At 44.8% G+C, this 22,930-nt stretch overlaps 1 protein-coding gene across 2 annotated transcripts; it reads right to left on the bottom strand.

Annotated features, from left to right (window-relative positions):
- Window positions 1-9,524: 9,524 nt before the first annotated feature.
- On the bottom strand, window positions 9,525-15,291 carry KCTD14 (potassium channel tetramerization domain containing 14). Of its 2 annotated transcripts, none has more exons than XM_027579920.2 (2): window positions 15,161-15,291; window positions 9,525-10,821 (listed from the first exon to the last, which is right to left on the bottom strand). In XM_027579920.2, the coding sequence occupies exon 2, from the start codon at window positions 10,608-10,610 to the stop codon at window positions 9,903-9,905; it is 708 nt and encodes a 235-aa protein (XP_027435721.1). In that variant the 5' UTR covers window positions 10,611-10,821; window positions 15,161-15,291; the 3' UTR covers window positions 9,525-9,902. The 2 variants fall into 2 exon arrangements, with proteins under 2 accessions (XP_027435721.1, XP_027435720.2); XM_027579919.2 differs by having other exon boundaries at window positions 9,529-10,571; window positions 15,161-15,259.
- Between the last annotated feature and the right edge of the window lie 7,639 nt (window positions 15,292-22,930).

Raw genomic sequence — 22,930 nt, 5'->3', positions numbered from 1 at the left:
CGTGCGCCGGCGGAACGAAAATGAGGGCGCAGAGCGAGGGGGCGGGGCCTCTGGCGGGAGGAGCCTGGACTGAAGGCGTAGATGAGCCAATGGGAGCCTTCAGGGGTACGCTGGTGGTCTCCGAGTGGTCGAGAGCCTGGCCGCGGAGCCCAGCGGAGGAAGGGAGGAAGTACAGGGCAAAGGGTAGAGGCGGGACGATCCGGAGCTGGAGGCAAAACCTGGCGCTGCGGCAGGCGTTTCGCTCCAGAGATAGGGAGAGAGGCCCAGCTGTCTTTCCCGTCGTCCGTGGCTGTTCACGTTTGCTGCTTGTAGCTCTTTTCAACTGTCTTTTCGGTTTAGCTGTGTGCCACCCCTCTCTTGGCATGGGATTCTTTTTCCTCCTCTCTCATGCCAGTTGTTTGAATCTACCTGTCTTAAAGGAATCAATCCTTCCACTGATAGCTACGGAGAGGGGAAAGAATCCTGAGGTCAAGAGTCAAGCACCAAAATTTCAGAGTGCTACTGGCACTTAATGAACAAAGAGCCTCAGCTGCAAATGTGCTCACACCTAACCTGACCAAAATGCAGTGACAATGGAATGAAATAATGCAGAAACATCGGGCAGACTAAAGTGTATTAGTCGTGTTAGTGAAACCCGAGGCCAAGTTTTACCTCCATTAAACTTTAACTGTTCGTTGTTAACTTCTTTCAAAAGCGTTAATGAGGGATGTCGTGGTACGTACAGAAGACCCCAAAACACATAAAAATGGTCTTCACCTTAATTCCTACCGTGTAACTGGGAAGAGACACCCAAACGTAATCAAGGTCAAGTATCCTTGGATAACAGGAATGTGATTCAAACAGATCTACTAACTTCCTCAGGATAGGGGGTGCAGAATAATGACCACAAAATATGCCATTTTCGTATGTGGATTATTTCTAGCTGAAGACAAGGCGCAATAGACTAAGGAAGAGCTGTTCACCTTCCCCTTAACTTCCTAAAAGAACGCTAATACCAAAGGTAATGTTTTATCAGAAAGACTTAATCTGCATAGTACGGCAAACATTTGTTCACCAAACATTTGCTATTATCTTTCTGTGAATTGTCTTTCTCTGCTTTGGGAAGCATCAGACCTCTTCCTCTTTTCCCGAGCTCAGGATGGCATATAAGCCTTAATTGCCTGTCTTTGGGCCTCATGTCTTTGGGGCTCCTATACATATGAAATTTGTGTTTTTTCCTATTGTCCTGTCTTCTATCAATTTAATTATTAGACCAGTCAAAGAAACTAGAAGGGAAGAAAAGTTTTCCATTCCTGCAATGCCTCATGGAAGTGCACAGGAAATGATTTTTGCTCTGGCTTTAAAAATAGTGATGATGGGGCGCCTGGGTGGCTCAGTTGGCTAAGCGACTTGCCTTCGGCTCAGGTCATGATCCTGGAGTCCCGGGATCGAGTTCCATGTCGGGCTCCCTGCTCAGCGGGGAGTCTGCTTCTCCCTCTGACCCTCTTCCCTCTTGTGCTCTCTGTCTCTCACTCTCTCTCTCTCAAATAAATAAATAAAATCCTAAAAAAACATAGTGATGATTTTTTTTTTTTTTTTTGAGAGAGAGAAAGAGAGCTAGAGTGTGAGCGAGGGAGGACGGGAGGAGGGGCAGAGGGAGAGAATCCCCAGCAGTCTCCATGCCCAGTGCGGAGCCAGACACGTGGCTTGATCTCAAGACCCTGAGATCATGATCTGAACAGAAATTGTGTGGGACACTTAACTGAGCCACCCAGGTGCCCCCAAAATAGTGAATTTTCCAGAAAGAAAGAAAGGCATCCCAGAGCACAGAGACTACAACATATACAAATGTGTCGAGTGAAATGAAAAGCCCTCACAGGGCGCCTGGGTGGTTCATTCATTAAGCCTCTGCCTTCGGCTCAGGTCGTGATCCCAGGGTCCTGAGATGGAGGCCCACATCAGGCTCCCTGCTCAGCAGGGAAGCCTGCTTCTCCCTCTCCCACTCTGCCTGCTTGTGTTCCCTCACTCGCTGTCTCTCTCTGTCAAATAAATAAATCTTTAAAAAAAAAAAAAGCCCTTACAAACAGTGCCTTTGGTAAATGTTAGCAGCTACTACTATCATTGCCACATCCTATCAGATCTAAGCTGCCAGCAATTGTAACACAAACCATTATTTTATGTAACACATAAAAAATTAAGAAAACAGTTAAGAAATAGGAGAATTGAGAAATTAGGAATTAAGAAAAAAACCCTAAAATTAAAACCAGTGGTTTCTTATTGCTTAGATTTGTTATGTATATTTACTGAGAGAGCTGTTTTTAAACTTACTTACAGATTTGTATCCTACATCATACTGCTGCTGTGTTTCCACGTCTTTCTGCACACATTAAAACTTTTCATTTCAATGCAAATTACAGGGTAATCTCTTTGAAGATTCATTAAATGGCCATCAAAGATGACAGAGGCAGAGCTCAAGGGAAGTGATGGTGACATGAACTCCTATGACCCAGTCTACATATGAACAATTGGCCAACTGCAATCTTAAGATGTGTCCTGATTTCAGGGACATTAAATGTGCATCTAAGCATCAATTATAAAAAATACTAACATTGCTATTATTACATATGGCTGCAGGAAGTTTGGTACACTTAGAAAATGAAAGAAAATTCATGGGGCGCATGCTCAGTTGGTTAAGTATCTGCCTTTGGCTCTCAGGGTCCTGGGATCGAGCCCCGAGTTGGGCTCCCTGCTCAGCAGAGAGTCTGCTTGTCTGTCTCCCTCTGCCCCCTTCTTCCCATCTGTGCTCTCTCACGCACCGTCTCTCAAATAAATTTTTTAAAATGAAAGAAAAAATTAGTTTATATTGAAAGTAAACTGCATACAGGGAGAAACTGGGGCTGGACTGGTATACAAACAAGAACATCCCACATTCTTTTTTTTTTTTTAAGATTTTATTTATTTATTTGAGAGAGAGAGAATGAGAGATAGAGAGCACGAGAGGGAAGAGGGTCAGAGGGAGAAGCAGACTCCCTGCCAAGCAGGGAGCCTGACGTGGGACTCGATCCCCCGACTCCAGAATCATGACCTGAGCCAAAGGCAGTCGCTTAACCAACTGAGCCACCCAGGCGCCCAAACATTCCATATTCTTTAATGTTGAAATGAAAAACTGTCTTTATTGAATTGGTGGTATTTTCATTTGACCTTCATTATTGCACATGGGGATAGAATGAGGTACCCCAGTGAATCCCTTGAGCTTCAAACAGAGTCTTCCCTGTCTCCATTGTATAACAGCAACCCAATTTCCCCTTGGAAATTGGGGTTACTCACTCAGACTGGTATAATAACACCTTCTCTGCCTGTTGGCTCAGCAAAAAGAGCTCCAGATGACCAGGGGGCAGTCTCATTACATGCTATAATGTAATGGAACAATGACAGTGTTCTTTAGTGGAACTGTTCCTTCCTTGGGGACTAAATACTCCAAACCCTCTGAACACAAGAATTCATAAATGAATTATTAGGTGTAAAAATGACAAGAACCACTCCTACCTCCTCCCCCTAATCCCCAGACCTATGTATTCTAACTGTGGGGGCAACAGTACTATATTTTAGCTATTGGTATAAAATATATACCACAAATCTGTAAAACAGCACCCCAAACTCACAATGTGTTATCTCTTGGCCAGCCCCATAAGTGAGTCTGCAAAAGGTCATACACTGTTTTTATCATAGCAGCTACCTCTGGGTGATGGGGTACCTAGCAAAACCAAGAGTTTCTTTGCTATAATTTTTCATCATAAAATAAGCTCCTTAGGGGGTGCCTGGGTGACTCAGTCAATTCTGTGTCCGACTCTTGATTTTGGCTCAGGTCATGATCTCAGGGTCATGAGATTGAGCCCCACATGGGACTCCACACTCAGAATGGAGTCTGCCTCTCCCCTCTCCCTCTGCCCCTCCCTCCATTCGCACATGAACATGCATGCTCTCTCTAAAAATAAATAAATATCTTAAAGGGGCGCCTGGGTGGCTCAGTCGTTAAGCGTCTGCCTTCAGCTCAGGTCATGATCCCAGGGTCCTGGGATCGAGCCCCACATCGGGCTCCCTGCTCAGCGGGAAGCCTGCTTCTCCGTCTCCCACTCCCCCTGCTTGTGTTCCCTCTCTCGCTGTGTCTCTCTCTGTCAAATAAATAAAATCTTTAAAAAATATATTTAAAAAAAATAAGCTCCTTAGCCCAAAGCAATGTATGAAATACCATGAAAATGCATAAGGTATCCATGCAGAGCAGGGCTGAGAAAAACATTGCAGTTAGGTTTATTAGTCAGGGTTCTCCAGGGAAACAGAACCGTAGAAGATGGTAGGAGGGTAGGTAGGTAGATAGATAGATAGATAGATAGATAGATAGATAGATAGATAGATAGATAGATAGATAGATAGATAGATTTTAAGCTACTATAAAAGAATACTATAGACCCAGTGGCTTATAAACAACAGGAATTTATTTCTCACAGTTCTGGAGGCTGGGAAGTCCAAGATCAAGGTGCAGAGAGATTTACTGTCAGGAGAAGGCTCACTTCCTAGTTCATAGACAGCTGTCTTCTTACTGGGTCCTCAACATGGCAGAAGAGGCAAGGGAACTCTCTAGGGTCTCTTTTATAAGGACACTAATCCTATTCATTAGGATTCTACCTCGTGACCTAGTTACTTCCCAAAGGCCCCACCTTGACTTTGTATTAACCATGACTATGAGGGTTAGGATTTCAACACATGAATTTGGGGCAGGGTGGGGGAGTGGTGGTGGGGACACACAAATCCAGTCTATAGCAGTAGGAAAGCCAAATACGAATCTGGAATATGTATCTATTCCTGTGAGATAAATCACCACTCCTTCCCTGATGGAAAGGATCCAGTGTGTGGTAGAATGATTGCAAAAATCGCCCAATATTCCCCCTCTCTGTATGTATGCCCCTTGAAATGCAGCTTCGAAACTGCTTCCATTAGGAGATGGAATCTCTGTCTCCATCCTTTCAGTTGGGCTGGTTTCGTGACTAGCCAATAGAAAGTGGCAGAAGTGACAGTGTGACAATTTTCGACCTAGGCCTCAGGTCCTTCTACAGACACATTCTCTAGACCTTTTGTTTGATTTTGGAACCCTACCATTGCCATGAGAATAATTCCAACCCAGTCTGCTGGATATTGGGTGACCAGATGGAACAAGTCAAGTTGACCCAGCTGAGGCCATCTTAAACCAGCCCACCTCAGGTGATCGACCATCTGACCACAGACACATGAGGGAGCCCAACCAAGACCAGAAGAATTGCCCAATCTGTAGTTTTGTGAGAAATCATTAATGATTATAGCCTTAAGGCATTAAGTTTGGGGATCAGGAAGTTGTCATGTGGTCAGACAGTCCCTAGTGTAGATTTGCCATACTTCCATAGATTCAGCACAGATAGTTTATTGTTCACAGCATAGCAGGTGGCATGAACTTCATGTTTTCATTGGTTCCCTTTGCCCCGCCCCAAGCACAATGTAGGTGATACAGGTAAATGCAATGCACAATAGATCTGGAACACAGATGAAAAACACTGAGTGTAGGAAACCCTCAATCTCAAAAGAGGAATGCTAGCAAACCTGCCCCCTGGAGAGAGATTTTATTATACTGGTCAGGAAACAAATCTGCCTTCCAACCCAGTAGAGACTTTTTTTTTAAACAAAGATTTTATTTATTTATTTATTTGAGAGAGAGAGCGCATGAGCAAGGGGTGAGGGAGAAACAGACTCCCTGCTGACACAGGGCTCAATGCCAGGACCCTGGGATCACGACCTGAGCCGAAGACAGATGCTTAACCAACTGAGCCACCCAGGCACCCCAGTGGGAGACATTTTTTTCATCGTCCTGAAATACCTCCAGGATTGATGGGTGATGCCAGCTTTATTATCTTTATGACTATTATTTATTTAAATTTTTCTAAGTAAGGAAATCTCCTCCCTCCCCTAAGCAGTTTTGCAAACATCCTCAAAGCTGTCAACGCCATTTGCTTAGAAATGTCAGCATTACTCCCAATAGTTTCTTACAGAGTAGTATAGCTAACTGATTTGCAGTGCAATCAACCTATCACTAAGAAGTGTCTAGTCCCCCCCTCCCCCCCCCCCCCCGGCCATCCCACAGGGGCTCAGTGTTGGTGTCTGCTGTTGGACATCCATCAGGAGCCAGACCAGCCCTGGTGAGAGGAAATCTATACTGTAGAGCCCATGCATAGCTATCATGGCCACCCTTTTCATCATTCCATTGAGCAAGCACTGGGGAGCCAGAAAAAGAGGCTGACTGACATCCCCAGGTTATATCATTGTGTCCATTTATTTTTTTGAGAGCCTCTTCCAGAATGGATGCCCTCTGGTGGGCATTTGTAAGAAACACAAATATTTTCACCATTCCAAGAGGTCCATCCACACACCAACTCCCCAGGCCTTCTTGTCACTGATCTTCCATGCTAACACTTTCCAAGTCTTTGGACAACCAGGAAGGGGCTTGGGACCAGCTTTCCAGGACACTGAACACAGCAGAAATGGATGGGGGAGGGGACTAGGAAAGGATGGGAAAATAGAGAATTAAAAAAAAAAAAAAAAAAGAGGGCTCTAGAACAACGGAGACCTGAAAACCTGGCATAGTGCTATGGACTAGGGTGCCTCAATGAGGGCACTTTCACAGGTTTCAATCTTTGTGTTTTCCTTTGGATTAAAATGACAGTTATATTAACTATTCATTTTTAGGTTTTCCTCCTCTGACTGTAATTCTCTTTAGTTAATCCTAATGGATTAGGAAAAACATCATGTACCCCTACAAATGTCCAGAGATAGTTTTTTGAACATTATTAATGTGTTTTCTATTTTGCTTTGTCTGTTAGGAAATGGGAAGGGAGGAGATGGTATTATTGGGTGGACAACCTAGAGTGTCCCCTTCATTTATGTACTTCTAATTTGTATCTTTTTGGCTATTTCTTTTTTTCATAGCCCTTTAAGCCTCACCACCTTAAATCCTTTTTTGGAGCATAGATTAAATTAAATTGCATTGAATTAAATGAGTATTCTCCTCCCCAATAATTTTAAGCTTCTATAAATATAATTTTAATCACTGCATAACATTGTATTATATAGATGTAATATAATATGCTTGACTTCCCATTGTTTTGCTTTTATAACTTAAGTGGGATGAAAATAGTATGTTATCTTAACTGTGTTATGGATTGGGAATGGGGAGGGAATATTGAAATTGCCTTTGTTTAATAAAATAATTTGATAAATGGCTCAGGAAGATCAGATCCTAAGGGCATGCCTGCAGGCTAAAGCCAAAGCAATGAAAGAGGTAGCTAAACTGGAACGTGGTCTTCTCCTGGCAAATGACAAGAACACAAGAGGGCTGATGGAAACTTGGCATGCTTCTAAAGCCTGAGTTTAGAACTGGCACAGTTACTTCACCGCATATTCCATTGGCCAGATTAAGTCATGAAGCCAAGGATGAAGTCAGTGGGGTGGGAAGATTACTCCCACCTACAGAGAAGCATGGCAAGAACAGGGAGGGAAGAAAGAATAGGAAACAAATACAATCTGCTAGTGAAAAGCCCCTAGTAATGGGGGTGACTGAGACTTTAAGAAGAGATGCATCCAACACCCAATTTGAAGTTATTTGCATTTCTGTCTGGTAAACTCCCTCCCCTTTATGTGCCTGTATTTGCCACAGTCTGCTATGTGCACAAATAGCTCATGAGAGTAGCATTTGTAAAAATTAAGAAAAAGATATGTGTGTTCAATCTGGGTGAGCATTGTGTTGAACAGCAAAAACAATCCCGAGACATCTAGATGACCCATGAATCCAGTAGGAGCAAAGAACCAGGACTGACCATAAGATAACAAGCCCTCTGGGACTGTACAGAAATCTTGAGGAGGACATTGACCTTTACATAATGCACAAAATTGAGACTTTAAGCAATCCTCTTTAGATCTTACAGAACAGAGTGTCTCCTGGGAATCTAATCTCATAAATGTAATTACTGATCAAAGAGTATAAACTTTTTTTCAGGCTCTTGATAAATAATGTTGAATTGGTTCATGATAAAAAGTTCAAAGAGACATTCAGAATTTTTTTACTTAAAATTTTTTCAGGGGCGCTTGGGTGGCTCAGTTGGTTGAGCGACTGCTTTCGGCCCAGGTCGTGATCCTGGAGTGCCAGGATCGAGTCCCACATCGGACCCCCCGCTCGGCGGGGAGTCTGCTTCTCCCTCTCCCTTGGTCCCCCTCTCCTCCTCTCTGATTGTGTTCTCTCTCTCACACACTCTTTCAAAATAAATAAAATCTCTTTTAAAAAAAAAAATAAAAATAAAAAAATAAAATTTTTTCAGCCATATTAAATACCAAAAGGAAAACATGAAAAAAGTTTTGAAAGTAAGAAAAAATATACAAGCATGGGGCGCCTGGGTGGCTCAGTCATTAAGCGTCTGCCTTCGGCTCAGGTCATGATCCCAGGGTCCTGGGATCGAGCCCCACATTGGGCTCCCTGCCCTGCGGGAAGCCCGCTTCTCCCTCTCCCACTCCCCCTGCTTGCATTCCCTCTCTCGCTGTGTCTTTCTGTCAAATAAATAAAATCTTTTTTAAAAAAGGAAAGAAAAAATATACAAGCAGATGTGGTTATTGAATTATAACAGTCATTGACAATGACTGTTCTGAGCAATTTTATGTTTAAATCTGAAACTCCCTGACAGTAGTAATTCCTTAAACCTTGGAAATTAACCTCGATCTTCAATCCCAGGGAACTGAGGACGGCTGGTCACCCTACTAGGCAAGAAGGGGGAAGGGGGCCATCTATCCCAGACCTGGACTTGGAGAAGGATGATGTCTACCTGTGTCCTCCTTAGAGTTGCATTACTGTCTTTGGTTGAGAAGCGGAACCTGAAACAGAGACTCTTGTTCCAGTGGTTTATTGAGGATGTGCTCTCAGGGGACGGAGAGTGAGAGAAGTAGGGTATACAGCAAAGGGAGAATGCTGAGCAAGAATGTGGTGTCAGATGAAGACTGACTTCAGCCTGATCCCACAAGGAGCACCAGAACAGGAACTGCACCAGAGTTGATTCCTCCTTGAGGTGAGGGTTCAGTTGTCTGTACCTCCACACAAGAAGACGGCAGTTCTTTTCTAGAGCAGGTCTCGAAGTTAGGGTACATCAGAATCACCCCTGGAGGGCTTATTAAAACAGACTGTTGGGTCAACTCTCAGAGTTTCTGATTCAGTAGGTCTGAGGTGGGGGCGAGAGAATTTGTATTTCTAAGAAGTTCCCATGTATTGCCAATGCTGCTGGTCCAGGGACCACACTTTGAGAATCACTGCCCTAGAGAAAAAGACAGCTCACTGCACCTGGAAAAGGAGATCTGAGTGGGAGAGAGAGAGGGAGAAGGAGTGGCATCTACTACAGGTATGAACTTGGCATCTTCCTCAGGAAGGCGTATAATAGGGCTAGAGGATTGGACCACATGCTGAGCCTGGGCAGACTACATTTTCAGATCATTTTATCTAGATTCATGGTATTCTGTTATCTTCCTGTTATCATCCACCGTCTCCAGCCGAAGGATTGTTGAAACATTCCAACTCATCTCAGCCTTGCCATTTGGACTTGCAGGGAAGGGTCTGGCAGGTAGGGGAGGCTTTAAAGAGGAAGTAGCTGCACCTCACTAGGCAAGCACAGTGGAGTCAGTTGCAATCAGTGGAAAATCCTCAACAGGGAAATAATTATTGGGGGGCAAGCCTCATAGACCACCTTGGAAGTGGTTGTTTGTTTGTTTGTTTGTTTTAAATTAAAGGAAGACGTCTTTTGAAGGCAACTTTTAATTTCATAAGTCCCACCAGAACCCAAAACAAACTGTCCCCGCCCCCTGGGGGATCACCACCAGATGAAGACGAATGTATAAAAGTAACTGAAATACTTGGCCCGTAATGTCCTCCCGGAGTACGGTTCATAGTATACCTGGTACCCCTGGGCTGTAATGTCCATCTTCACGCAGTCGAGGAGGTCCTTGACCTGCGGGGCCGCCTTCCAAGGGCCGAACTTGACAACCGACCTCTTTTCGGCCTCCAGGATCCGCAGAGCATCCGCGCAGTGCGCCGCATCCTCCTCAGTGCGCACGGCGCACACCAGCACCGGGGACCTGCGTGCCGCCATGGCCTCGGCGCGCGCCAGGCGCACCATGAGCTCCAGGTTCTCGCTGTAGCCTGGCACCCGCAGCAAGAACTGCTTCCGGGCCACCTGCTCCCCGAAGATCTGCGGTGTGTCCTCCAGGAGCTTGACCAAAGGCTTGATTGCGTAAAACTGCGCCTCGCGGTACACCTCCGGGATGTGGTGCGTGGGCAGCCGCTCGCTACGCAGGTAGTCCAGGATGGGTCCGAAATAGGTGCCGGGGCGATCGATGAAGAAGCGGCCCTCTGCGTCCGTGCAGGGCTTAGCTGAGCCGAAGAACATCTCTGCCAGCTTTGTACCCGGGAGTTTTCTTAGGGTGCCCATGGTGGTGGTGTACAACTCACCTCCCACGTTAAGCTCCACGACAGGGGATCCCTGAGGGCACAAGAAGGCAGAGTGAAGCAGTAGTGCCATCTCTGGGGAGCTCGTGGCTTATTTTCATCCATAGAATATTACAAACTATTCGTCCAGGAGCCTGCTGTAGAAGCAAGTTCCGGTGACCACGCTTGCAAAGCCTGTGGCCTTTGGCAGAGCTTTTTCCCTCTCTACGCCTCTTTCCTCATTTATAAAACGGGAATATGGAGCTGTTGTGAAGTCAGAAGTCCCCAAGGTGGGATGTTCAGATCTAAGATATAGTAAAAAAAAAAAAGAGGGGGGGAGGCATTTTCAACCTTTCAGAGAGGCTAAGAAACCATACATGCGTTCATTCAGGAAGCATTTTAGCATTTCTTGGGTACTTACTGTAGGTCCACATCCTGTGGTGGGAGTTGGGGACACAAATTCTTTTTTTTTTTTTTTTAAGATTTTTGTTTATTTATTTGTCAGAGAGAGAGAGCACAAGCAGGGGGAGCAGCAGGCAGAGGGAGAAGCAGGCTCCCCACTGAGTAGGGAGCCTGATGTGGGACTCAATCCCAGGACTCTGGGATAACGACCTGAGCTGAAGACAGACTTAACCGACTGAGCCACCCAGGCATCCCACAAATTCTTGTTTAATATAGGTCAGAAGTTCTGATTAGCAGTTAGCATGACTTTGATTCATTAAGGGAATTTGTGTGATAGATGTCTTTCAGAAATATGGGCTGGGGGTATCAATAACAGGAATATTGTTGGTGCTGAAAAGGTCAGTAACACCAAATATTATGGGTATAAAACTGCCCCCTAAACTGTAAAGTGTGGTGCCAATGGAAGTTAGGTTTAGCTGGTCTACAGAATTTTTAGAGGCCTCTTCTCTATGCCAAACCTTGAGCTGGGCACGAAGGATGTGGTGAAGACCCACGTGGTGCCTGCCTGGAGATGCCCACAGGCCAGTGGAGGGGGACCTGGGAAGAGACTGAGAGTCAGGCTGCATTTGGGGAATACTAACAGACCGAACAAAAATACCAGATTATTACATGTGAGGTGATACACTAGTTGTTAGCCTTCCAAACCAGCTTCCTGAATAACTTTGGTTATCTAAAATTGACTCACTCAGTCAATAAAATATGTATGTGCCAGGTACCTGGAACACTGAGGAAAAAGCAGGACAGTCTCTCCCCTCAGAGTCTAGTAACTGGGCAAAGCACTTTCTATTCAACCTCTAATTCAATCCTCACAGCAATCCTATGAAGAATGGATTAAATCCTCATTTTACAGGCGACGAAATGAAGGATTAAGGAGCTGGAGTAAATTGCCTAAAGGCAATCAGCTATTAAGTGATGATGTCAGAACTTAAACTCAGGGCCACGTTACCCCAAAGCATGCGCTCTTAGTCATTACATCAGCGAGTTTTCACCCTTTCAATACCTCCACTCTTCATTCCCTTAGTTACTCATTCATTCCAGAAAATGTAGAGGGCCTATTACATTCAAGCCTCCTCCTGAGCAGAGGAGGACGCACGCAGTCCCTGCCCTCAAGGAGCTCACAGAGGAGAGAGGGAAACAGATGGCTTAAATGTGCAGGCGCCGAGAGGGGAGACTCAGAAGCTCATCGTGTGGATGGATGTGTGTTGGAGGTTGTCAGGGAAGGTTTCTGAGGGGGTGTGATGGCGCAGCCACAGAAAAGACTGGGGCAGTTTCAGAGGGAGACTGCATTTCTGTCCCGGAGACTCTGCCACAGGTCACTGCAGAACCAAGAGTAGTGACAGGGTTCAGGAATGTCCTGGGTTCTCATTTAGGTGTGACTTCGTTCTCAGCTTGACTGTGGGCTCTACCTCTAAGATTCAAGTACTGGAATAAAGAGAGCCAGAGGCAGCCAAATGGCTGGGAAGAAAGAACTGAGTTGCCATGGCAACAGCTCCTAGGGGGGAGGGGGACAGTTCCGCTGGCTGGAGTAGAGAAGGGAGACCAAGGGGAAGCATTCTGACAGCAGCCAAACCATACAGCCGGGAGAAAAATTAACCGAGAACCTGTGACTTCCTCTTTCTCCCGTAAACCTAAAGGCCCCTTAGCAAGGCTGTTCGGTTAACCCTGAGGTGGCTCTGTGAAGCAGGCAGTTAAATGCAAAGTCGCAGACTTTCACCCTTGAATGGTCGGATGTGCTATCATCATGCCTGTGCCCTGAAAGCTCACAGATGCTCTTGAGGTCTGTATATTACAGGCGAGGAAAGCTCAGAAAGATGGATCACACAGCTGGGAAGTTAGGTCAGAGCCGCAATCAGACCCCTATCAGTGTGACTCCAGGAGGTGGATGGGTGCCCTACCCCTCCCAACATCCAGTCCCACCGCAGCCAGTAAGTAGCGATGTGCCTGGGTAAGCTCACTTTCTTCTGTGGGCCTACGCCTAGTCATCTATGAAATAGGGAAGGCAAAATGCACGAAGTGAACTCCTAAGTCTCTCCAGCTCTGGAAGTCCAATGAATCCGATCACTTCAAATGTTGTTTCTGAAGCTCATTTCCAGATGCTTCACAAAATAGCTTCCTGTCCTGATATTCTTAGGCCCGTTTCTTTGTTTACCAAACAAGGCCTCAGTCTTGTTCCTCAGCTTCTTAATTCTGTCTCTCTTTCCCCTCCTTTTTTTCCAAAATTTTCCAGTTTCTTTGGAAATCCCAGACCTCCTACCTCATCCACAAATACTGCAATATGTTTCTAGCAAACAAAGACTTCTTTTCCACCCCTCTTCTGACCACCTGCCCATTTTCGTGGCCGCTCTTCCCCACCTTTTCTACCTCCCAGTAACGCTGCGGAAACATTCCTGGGTAGGAAAGCCTATCTCAGGCCCTGTGTGCATGGGCTGGGGGAAACATGATCTTTAGCAGCCCTTGCTGGGTGTCAGGCCAGTGCTGGCCCTGAGGGCACAGGGATGAATCAGACAGACCTAGCTCTCACACACATGCAAACCCCCTGTCAAACCTTCAGACATTTCCTGAGGTCACCCTTAGGAGAGTCACTCCAATGTCTCCCAAGCCTCTCTAGATCTCTCCCCACCCCACAACCCTCACCTTTTCCATTGTTCCCTATCTCAGTCATCTGAGGCCAAAATCCAGGTTGTAATCTTGCAGTCTGCTCGTATCTTCAACCTCCTCCCACCTAGGTAATCATAACCAAGTCCCGGTGATTCTCAGTTCTGGTCAATTCCATGGCTCTCTGCCTCCTCGAGTGCCCTTCCCCCAATCCAATCTCTACTCTGAAACCAGAGTCGATCTTCTGAAGTGCAAATCTGATCTGGCCACACCCTGCATCGAACACTTCAGGTACCTGACATCCCCTTCCAGGTAAATTCTAGACTCCTTAATAGGTTTTACAAGGCCCTTTGCAGCCCTGGCAAAATCAACTACCAGAATCACTCTGCCCCCACCCATCCAGAGCAGGCTGGTCCCCCTTGCCTCCAGGACTTGACTCATTTGCTGCCCACACTGCCTTCACTTAGGCCACTCATCCTTCAAGTTAATTCCTCCAGAAATCTTTCTAGATGGGTTGTCTGCTTGTGATCCTCCAGGGCCCTGTATTTCCACCGTCATGGCAGTTATCTCTTGTAATTCCATTTGTTCATCTGTATCCCCCGCTAGACTGTGAGGTTCCTGAAGGGATGACTATCCCAGATTCCTCTCTGTGTCACCAGTACCTACTACAGGGCCCAGCACACCAGGTTGCTCAATAAATTCCAATTGACTGGAGCTTACCTGCTGCACTGATTTACAGGAGCGCCTGGTATTCTGATAAAAGCCTGTCTTTCCCTACCTGGCATCATGCACCATGCTGGCTCCCTCTCTTGCTCAGGAATTCATTTATTGAGCACCTAGGGCGGCCCTGCCACGGAGCAGGTGACTTTGCCTTGGTCAACAGCCAACCACAATGACGTTATCATTGTTCTATGGGAAAGAGCCACAGTCTCCCCCTGCTGGATCTGCTTTGCCTTCCAGGAGTCTTCAGGATGGCACCTAGCCCAGGAGAGATTAGAATGTTCTGCTCCTGGAGTGCACTGGGCCTTTTCCGGATCTCCCCCCCCCACCCCCACCCCGCAAACTCCCCTCAACCACGCCCTGGGAGGGGGCAGGCGAGCAGGCGGACTCAGGACGCTGCCGCAGGGGAAGGAGCAGGCTGGAGAGGATGGGGATGTGGTGGGTGGAGGGAATGAGAGTCCCGCAGCCTTCCGTTGAGTCTTCTCCCAAACACGGGAGGAGGAGGGGCAGCGGAAGAGCGGTGGACGAGGACAAGCCAGGGGACTGAGGGGAGACACACAGAAAACAGCTGAAACAAAGACCGAACAGAGAGGGAGGAGACAGACAAAGGCGGCCAGGCAGGAAAGGGGGCAAGGAGGAGAGGCTGGTCCGAGCCGGGGGGGGGGGGGGGGGGGGGGGGGCGGAACGGGCACGGGTGGGCGGAAGTAGAGGTCAAAGCCAGAACTAGCTAGAGGAGAGCGCCCAGCCAGGGGCGCGCCAGAAGCTAGGGGCCTCAGACCCCGAGGAAGGGACGCACGGGGGACACCGAAAGGAGTGAAAGACTGCAGAAGCGCGAGGATAGAGCCGCCCTCCCGGCTGCGCACTCACCGCTGGCTGGCCCGCGGAGGGGGAGGCCTGGTTGGGCCGCAGGGAGCGGGGCACCGAGCTCAGACTCATCGTTCTGGTCCCGCAGGTGGCTGGGCGCCCAGCCCCGCCACGTGCGCGGTACCTGAGCCTGGCTGGCGGAAGTACACTTTTGCTCCACGCCCCCGGGTGGGGCAAAGTGGGCTCACGCTGTGGTTAGAGGCCGGGGTTGACTTTGGCTCTGCCAAGCATGCGGTTAGACCCTAGGTCAGACACAGACCCTCTCTCGGAGGGGGTTCCCAGACAGCCAAACGGGGGAGGCAGAGGGAATTGACACGGACAGCAGGAGACTTTCTACTCTCTACAGACCTAGGAGTGAAGGATCAACAAACCCCCATTTTACAAATGAGGAAAGTGAGGCTCCAAAAGCTAGGGTGGCAAGTGTAGAATATTTATCCACTTAAGATCACCTGCTAAAAGTGCAAAGCATGACCACCGATGAAAAGAGCTAAGATACCAGTTGTGTGGGTTATTTTGCTTGTTAAAACATAGCCCTAAGGAGGGGGAGCGTAAGTCCTTATTCCTAAAGTATGGTCTGTGCATGGTGGCTTTCTTCCAAAGAGGACAGTATGGAAAGGGAGAAAAAAAGAAAACTGACATACCGTACTTCAGCTGGGTAATCAAGGTCAACATCAAGATGATAGGAAGTACCCTTGGTATGATGTGATGAAAATGGCACTTTACCTCTGATCTTCCAGCCCAAAACCCATAAACCCAATCTGATGAGAAAAACAAATAACGAATTCCAATAGAGGGGAATTCCAAAATATATCTGACCAATAATCCTCAAAACTGTCAGAGTCATTAAAACAAGGGAAATCTGCTCAGTCAGTTGGGTGCCTGCCTTTGGCTCGGGTCATGATCCCAGGGATCTAGCCTCCAGTAGGGCTCCCTGCTCAGCGGGGAGCCTGCTTCTTCCTCTCCTGCTCCCCCAGTTTGTGCCCTGTCAAATAAATAAATAAATAAAATAAATAAAAATAAATAAAACCAGGAAAACCTGAGAAACTGTCACGACCAAGAGTAGCCTAAGGAGACATAGCAACTAAATATAATGTAATGTGGAATACCGGATGGGATCCTGGAACAGCAAATAGACATTAGGTAAAAACTAAGGAAATATGAATAAGCTGTGGGCTTTAGTTAGTAATAGCATATCAACGTTGGTTCATTAACAGTAACAAATGTACCATACTAATGAAATATGTTAAGAATAGGGGAAACTGAGTGTGGGGTATATGGAGACTCTCTGTACTATCTTCTCAACTTCTCTATACATCTAAAACTGTTCTAAAAAATACAATAAAAAATTGACTCGATAACAATACAACCACTATGCAAAACAGTATGGAGTTCATAATCTTTATGCTGGTGGAAGGTTTGCCCTAGTATTGCGGCTGCTGACTCATCGGGGTGGTGGTTGCTGAAGGTTGGGGTGGCTGTGAAAATGTCTCAAAATTAAGACCACAATGAAGTGTGCCAAATGGATTGACTCTTTCATGAATGATTTGTCTCTAGCATGCAATGCTGTTTGATAGCATTTTACCCTCAGTAGCACTTCTACCAAAATTGGAGTCAATCCTCCCAAACCTAGCTGCTCCTTTATCAACAAAGCTTATGTAGTATTCTAAATCCATTTTTGTCATTTCAACCATCTTCACAGCATCTTCACCAGGAGTAGATTCCATCTCAAGAAACCACTTTTGTTGCTCATCCACGAGTAGCCATGAGATAATGGCAATTCAGTCACATCTTCAGGCTCTGCTTCTCATTCTAGTTCTCTTGCTATTTCCACCACATCTGCAGTTACTGCCTCCACTGAGGTCTTGAACCCCTCACAGTTACCCATGAGGGTTGGAATCAACTTCTTCTATACTCTTGTTCATGCTGATATTTTGATCTCTTCCCATGAATCACAAATTTCTTCATGGTATCTAGAATAGTGAATGCTTGCCAGAAGGTTTTCAATTGACTTTGCCCAGATCTATCAGAGGAATCACTCTCTATGGCAGCTATAGCCTTATGAAATGTGTTTCTTTTTTTTTAAGATTTTATTTTTTAGTAATCTCCACACCTAATGTGGGGATTGAATTTACAACCCCAAGATCAAGAGTCTCCTTCTCTACTGACTGAACCAGCCAGGCACCCCATGAAATGTATTTCATAAATAATAAGATTTGAAAGCCAAAATGACTCCTTGATCCACGGACTACAGGATGGATGTTGTATTAGGAGGTATGAAAACAACATTCATCTCATTATACATCTCCATCAGAGCTCTTGGGTGACCAGGTGCATTGTCAATGAGCAGTAATATTTTGAAGGGAATCTTTTTTTCTGGAGCACCTGGTCTCAACAGTGGGTTTAAAGTATCCAGGATGTTACAAACTGATGTGTTCTCATCCAGGCTTTGTAGAGCATAGGCAGAGTAGCTTTAGCATAATTCTTTTTTTTTTAAAAATATGTATTTTATTTATTTATTTGACAGAGAGACACAGCCAGAGAGGGAACACAAGCAGGGGGAGTGGAAGAGGGAGAAGCAGGCTTCCCGCAGGGCAGGGAGCCCGATGCGGGGCTCGATCCCAGGACCCTGGGATCATGACCTGAGCTGAAGGCAGACGCTTAATGACTGAGCCACCCAGGCGCCCCTGGCATAATTCTTAAGGACCCTAGGATTCTAAGAATGATAAATGAGCATTGGCTTCAACTTCAAGTCACCAGCGGCATTAGCTCCTAACAGAGTCATCCTGTTCTTTTGAAGCTTTGAAACCAGGCACTGACTTCTCCTCTGTAGCTATGAAAGTCCTAGAGGCATCTTCTTCCAATAGAAAGCTATTTCATCTGCATGGGAAATCTGTTGTTGAGTATAGCCACCATCATGAATTATCTCAGCTGGATCTTCTCCATAAGTTGCTGCAGCTTCTACATCAACACTTACTGCTTCATCTTACACTTTTATGTTATGGAGATGGCTTCTTTCCTTAAACCTCATGAATCAAACTCTGCTAGCCTCAGACTTTTCTTTTGCAGCTTCTTCACCTCCCTCAGCCTTCATCCAGCTGAAGAGAGTTAGAGCCTTGCTCTGGAGGATTAGACTTTGGCTTAAGGTAATGTTGTGGCTGGTTTGATCTTCTATGCAGACCACTCAGACTTTCTCCATATCGGCAATAAGGCTGTTTCTCTTTCTTATCATTTGTGTGTTCAATGGAGTAGCGCTTTTAATTTCCTTCAGAAACTTTTTCCTTTTCTTAAAAATTGTATTTATTTATTTATTTGTGACAGAGGGAGAGAGAGAGAAGGAGAGAGAGAGAGAGAGAGAGAGAGAGAAGAGGGGGAAGGAGAGAGAATTCCAAGTAGACTCACCACTGAGCATGGAGCCCGATGTGGGGCTAGATCTCACAACACTGAGATCATGACCTGAGCCAAAACAAAGAGTCAGATGCTTAACCAAATGAGCCACCCAGGCTCCTTCAAGAACATTTTCTTTGTATCCACACCTTGGCTAACTGTTTGGCATAAGAGCCCTAGCTTTTGGGCTATCTCAATTTTCAATAAGCCTTTCTCACTAAGTTTAATCATTTCTAGTTTTTGGTTTAAAAGTCAGAATTATGATGGGGTGCATGGGTGGCTCAGTCGTTAAGCGTCTGCCTTCGGCTCAGGTCATGATCCCAGGGTCCTGGGATCGAGCCCCACATCGGGCTCCCTGCTCAGCAGGAAGCCTGCTTCTCCCTCTCCCACTCCCCCGGCTTGTGTTCCCTCTCTTGTTGTGTCTCAGTCAAATAAATAAATAAAATCTTTTAAAAAATAAAACAATAAAAATAAAAGTCAGAGGTATGAGATTCTTCCTTCACTTGAACACTTAGAGGCCAGTGTAGGGTTATTCATTGTCCTAATTTCAATATTGTTGTGTCTCAGGGAATAGAGAGGCCCAAGGCGTGGAAGAGAAATGGGGGAATGCCTGGTTAGGGGAGCAATCAGAACACACACAACAGGGGCGCCTGGGTGGCTCAGTCAGTTGGGCATCTGCCTTCAGCTCAGGTCATGATTCCGGGGTCCTGGGATCGAGCCCCACTCTGGGCTTTCTGCTCAGCGGGGAGCCTGCTTCTCCCTCTCCCTCGGCTACCGCCCCTGTTTGTGCTCTCTCTCTCTCTCAAATAAACAAACAAATAAAATCTTTTTTAAAAAAGAACACATACAACATTTTTTGATTAAATTTGCTATCTTATATAGATAGGCATGGTTTGTGGCACCCCAAAACAATTACAATAGTAACATCAAAGATCTCTGATTACAGATCACTATGACAAATATAGTCATAGTGTAAAAGTTTGAAATATAGCAAGAATATGACATGGAGACACAAAGTGAGCAAATGCTGTTGGAAAAATGGTGCTGATAAAAGTAAACTGTAATTGGCTGCTATATTTTATATAATTATTTCTGTGAAAGCCCAGTTTTTGGATACTAATATTTGACATGGTTAATTCTTATTAATTTGTTGGAATTGTTTACTGTTAATAATGCAAATAGATAATTTTTAATTATCCTTAAGTAACATTTCACTATTAATGGTTTGAAATGGGTGGTAAGCAAATCAATTTGAAATAAAATATGAACCTGTGCCATTGTATTTATAACACTATACACTTTCTTGATGGTTAAATTTTTTAAAAAAGTGTTTTTTTGGGGCGCCTGGGTGGCTCAGATGGTTGGGCATCTGCCTTCGGCTCGGGTCATGATCCCGGGGTCCTGGGATCGAGTCCCGCATCGGGCTCCCTGCTCCTTGGGAGCCTGCTTCTCCCTCTGCCTCTCTCTCTCTCTCTCTCTCTCTCTCTGTCTCTCATGAATAAATAAATAAAATCTTAAAAAAAAGTGTTTTTTTTTTGGTAGCATATGTTTATAGTATATGTAATAAATAAAAATATGGCCAAATGGTGATCTTTTGAAAAAAAAAAAAGAAAGAAAAATGGTGCTGATAGACTTGCTTGATGTAGGGTTGCCACAAAGCTTCAGTTTGTAAAAAACACATTATTTGTGAAGCGCAATAACACGAAGCACAATTTAAAAAAAGAGAGCGAGAAAGTAGGAGACAAACTCTGGGCCACTCAGAGGGTAGGACGTTGGATCAGAGACTACAAGAGGTAAATGATAAAATAATCCTTCTTTCAAAGGGGAACGTGGTACACTTGTCTTATTCCTTGGTTTTGGGTGGAGAAAAGTCTTCCTGAAAAGGCCTGACTATAGGGTAGAGCTCAAATGGATCTGGGACCCAAATATTCACTTTCTTTTTTTTTTTTTAAGATTTTATTTATTTATTTGAGAGAGAGATAGGGAAAGAGAGCATGAGCAGTGGGGAGAGGGAGAAGCAGGCTCCCCGCTGAGCAAGGAGCCGGACTTGGGGCTCCATCCCAGGACCCTGGGATCATGACCTGAGCTGAAGGCAGATGCTTAACCAACTAAGTCACCCAGGTGCCCCAAATATTCACTTTCTTAATGGTCAGAAACAGCAACATCAGCTAGGAATTTAATTGATTTATTTTTTTTTAAGATTTTATTTATTTATTTATTTATTTGACAGAGAGAGACATAGCGAGAGAAGGAACACAAGCACGGGGAGTGGGAGAGGGAGAGGCAGGCTCCCTGCCTGCCAAGTCCCACATCAGTCTCCCTGCTGAGCGGGGAGCCTGCCTCTCCCTCTCCCTCTGCCTGCCGCTACCCCTGCTTGTACTCTCTCTCTCCTGTCAAATAAATTTAAAAATCCTAAAAAAAAAAAGAAAAAAGAAAATAATATGGTCATATCTACTAGAAAAAAATAATGTAGATACCATTTGATCCAATAGTCCCACTTTTGAGACTCTATCCAATTGAAATAAAAGCAATGCTAAAAGAGAAAAAGAAGAAATAAAAGCACTGCTCTGAAAAGATATAAACAAATATGTTTATCACTGTTTTGTGGTATCAAAAATTGGAAACTTAGAGGTACTATTAAATAAACCATGATTTTTTGATCTGTTGATGCCTTGGAATACTATGTAACTATTAAAAAGAATGAGGCAGATCTTGGAACAGAATAGAAAGCCCAGAAATAAACCCACAATTATATGGTGAATTAATCTTCAACAAAAGAGGAAAGAATATGCAATGGGAAACAAGAGTCTCTTCAACAAATGATGCTGGGAAGCCTGGACAGCCACATGCAAAAGAGTGAAAATGGACCACTTTCTTACACCATACACAAAAACTCAAAATGGATTGAAGACCTAAATATGAGACCTAAAACCATAAACATCCTTGAAGAGAGCACAGGCAGTAATTTCTCTGCCAACGGATGTAGCAACATTTTTCTAGATATGTCTCCTGAGGCAAGGGATACAAGAGCAAAAATGAACTATTGGGACCACATCAAAATTAAAAGCTGAACAGCAAAGGAAACAATCAACAAGAAAACTAAAAGGCAACCTACCGAATGGGAGAAGATATGACATATCCAATAAAGGGTTAGTATCCAAAATGCATAAAAAAACTGATATAACTCAACACCCCCCCAAAATAACAATTAAACAATTTAATGAACAATTAAAAAATGGACAGAAGACATGAACAGACATTTCTCTGAAGAAGACATCCAGATGGCCAACAGACACATGAAAAAGGTATTCATCATCACTTACCATCAGGGAAATGCAAATCAAAACCACAATGAGATATCACTTCACACCTGTCGGAATGGCTAAAATCAACAACACAAGAAACAACAGTGTTGGGGAGGATGTGGAGGAAAAGGAACCCTCCTGCACTGTTGGTGGGAATGCAAACTGATGCAGCCGCTCTGGAAAACAGTATGGAGTTTCCTTAAAAAGTTAAAAATAGGGGTCTCCTGGCTAACTCAGTGAGTAGAGCGTGCAACTCTTGATCTCAGGGTTGTGAGTTGGAGCCCCACACTAGGTGTGGGTATTACTTACAAATAAAATCTTTAAAACAACAGTTAAACATAGAACTACCCTATGATCCAGTAATTGCCCTACTGGGTACTCAAAATACAAAACACTAATTCAAAGGGATACATGCACCCCTAAGCTTATTGCAGCATTATTTACAATAGTCAAACTATAGACACAGCCCAGGTGTCCACTGATGGATGAATGGATAAAGAAGATGTGGTATATATGTACAACGGAATATTGTTCAGCTATTTGCAATGACATGGATAGAACTAGGGAGTATAATGCTAAGTGAAAATAAGTCAGTCAGAGAAAGACAAATACCATATAATCTCACTCATATGTGGAATTTAAGAAACAAAACAAATGAGTACAGGAAAAAAAGACAGAGAGATAAACCAAGAAACAGACTCTTAACTTTAGAGAACAAATTTATGGTTTGTTCAGAGGGGGGTGGGTTGAGGGGATGGGTAACATAGGTGATGGGAATTAAAGAATACACTTAGGATGAGCAATGAGTAATGTATAGAATTGTTGAATCACTATATTGTACACCTGAAACTAATATAACACTGTATGTTAACCACACTGGAATTAAAATTTAATAAACTTAATAAAAAAGTCCAAAACAAAACAAAAAAATCCTTAGTTATCTGATGGCATCTATACAGTGGAAATTATATCTGAATACAAAAGGATTTTTTTTAAGATTTATTTATGAGAGAGAGAGGAGAGAGTGCATGCATGCGAGTAGGGGGAGAGGCAGAGGAACAGAATCTTCAAGCAGACTCCGCAG

This window comes from Zalophus californianus, chromosome 11, assembly GCF_009762305.2.
Source record: "Zalophus californianus isolate mZalCal1 chromosome 11, mZalCal1.pri.v2, whole genome shotgun sequence".
In the NCBI taxonomy this organism is placed as follows: domain Eukaryota; kingdom Metazoa; phylum Chordata; class Mammalia; order Carnivora; family Otariidae; genus Zalophus; species Zalophus californianus.
This window is presented reverse-complemented; position numbering and strand designations above follow the sequence as displayed.

Coding starts and splice junctions, on each gene's coding strand:
- KCTD14 (XM_027579919.2), bottom strand. CDS start 15,229: ATGAGTCTGAGCTCGGTGCCCCGCTCCCTGCGGCCCAACCAGGCCTCC. Junction 10,572..15,160: donor CCTCCGCGGGCCAGCCAGCG/GTGAGTGCGCAG, acceptor TTGTGCCCTCAG/GGATCCCCTGTCGTGGAGCT.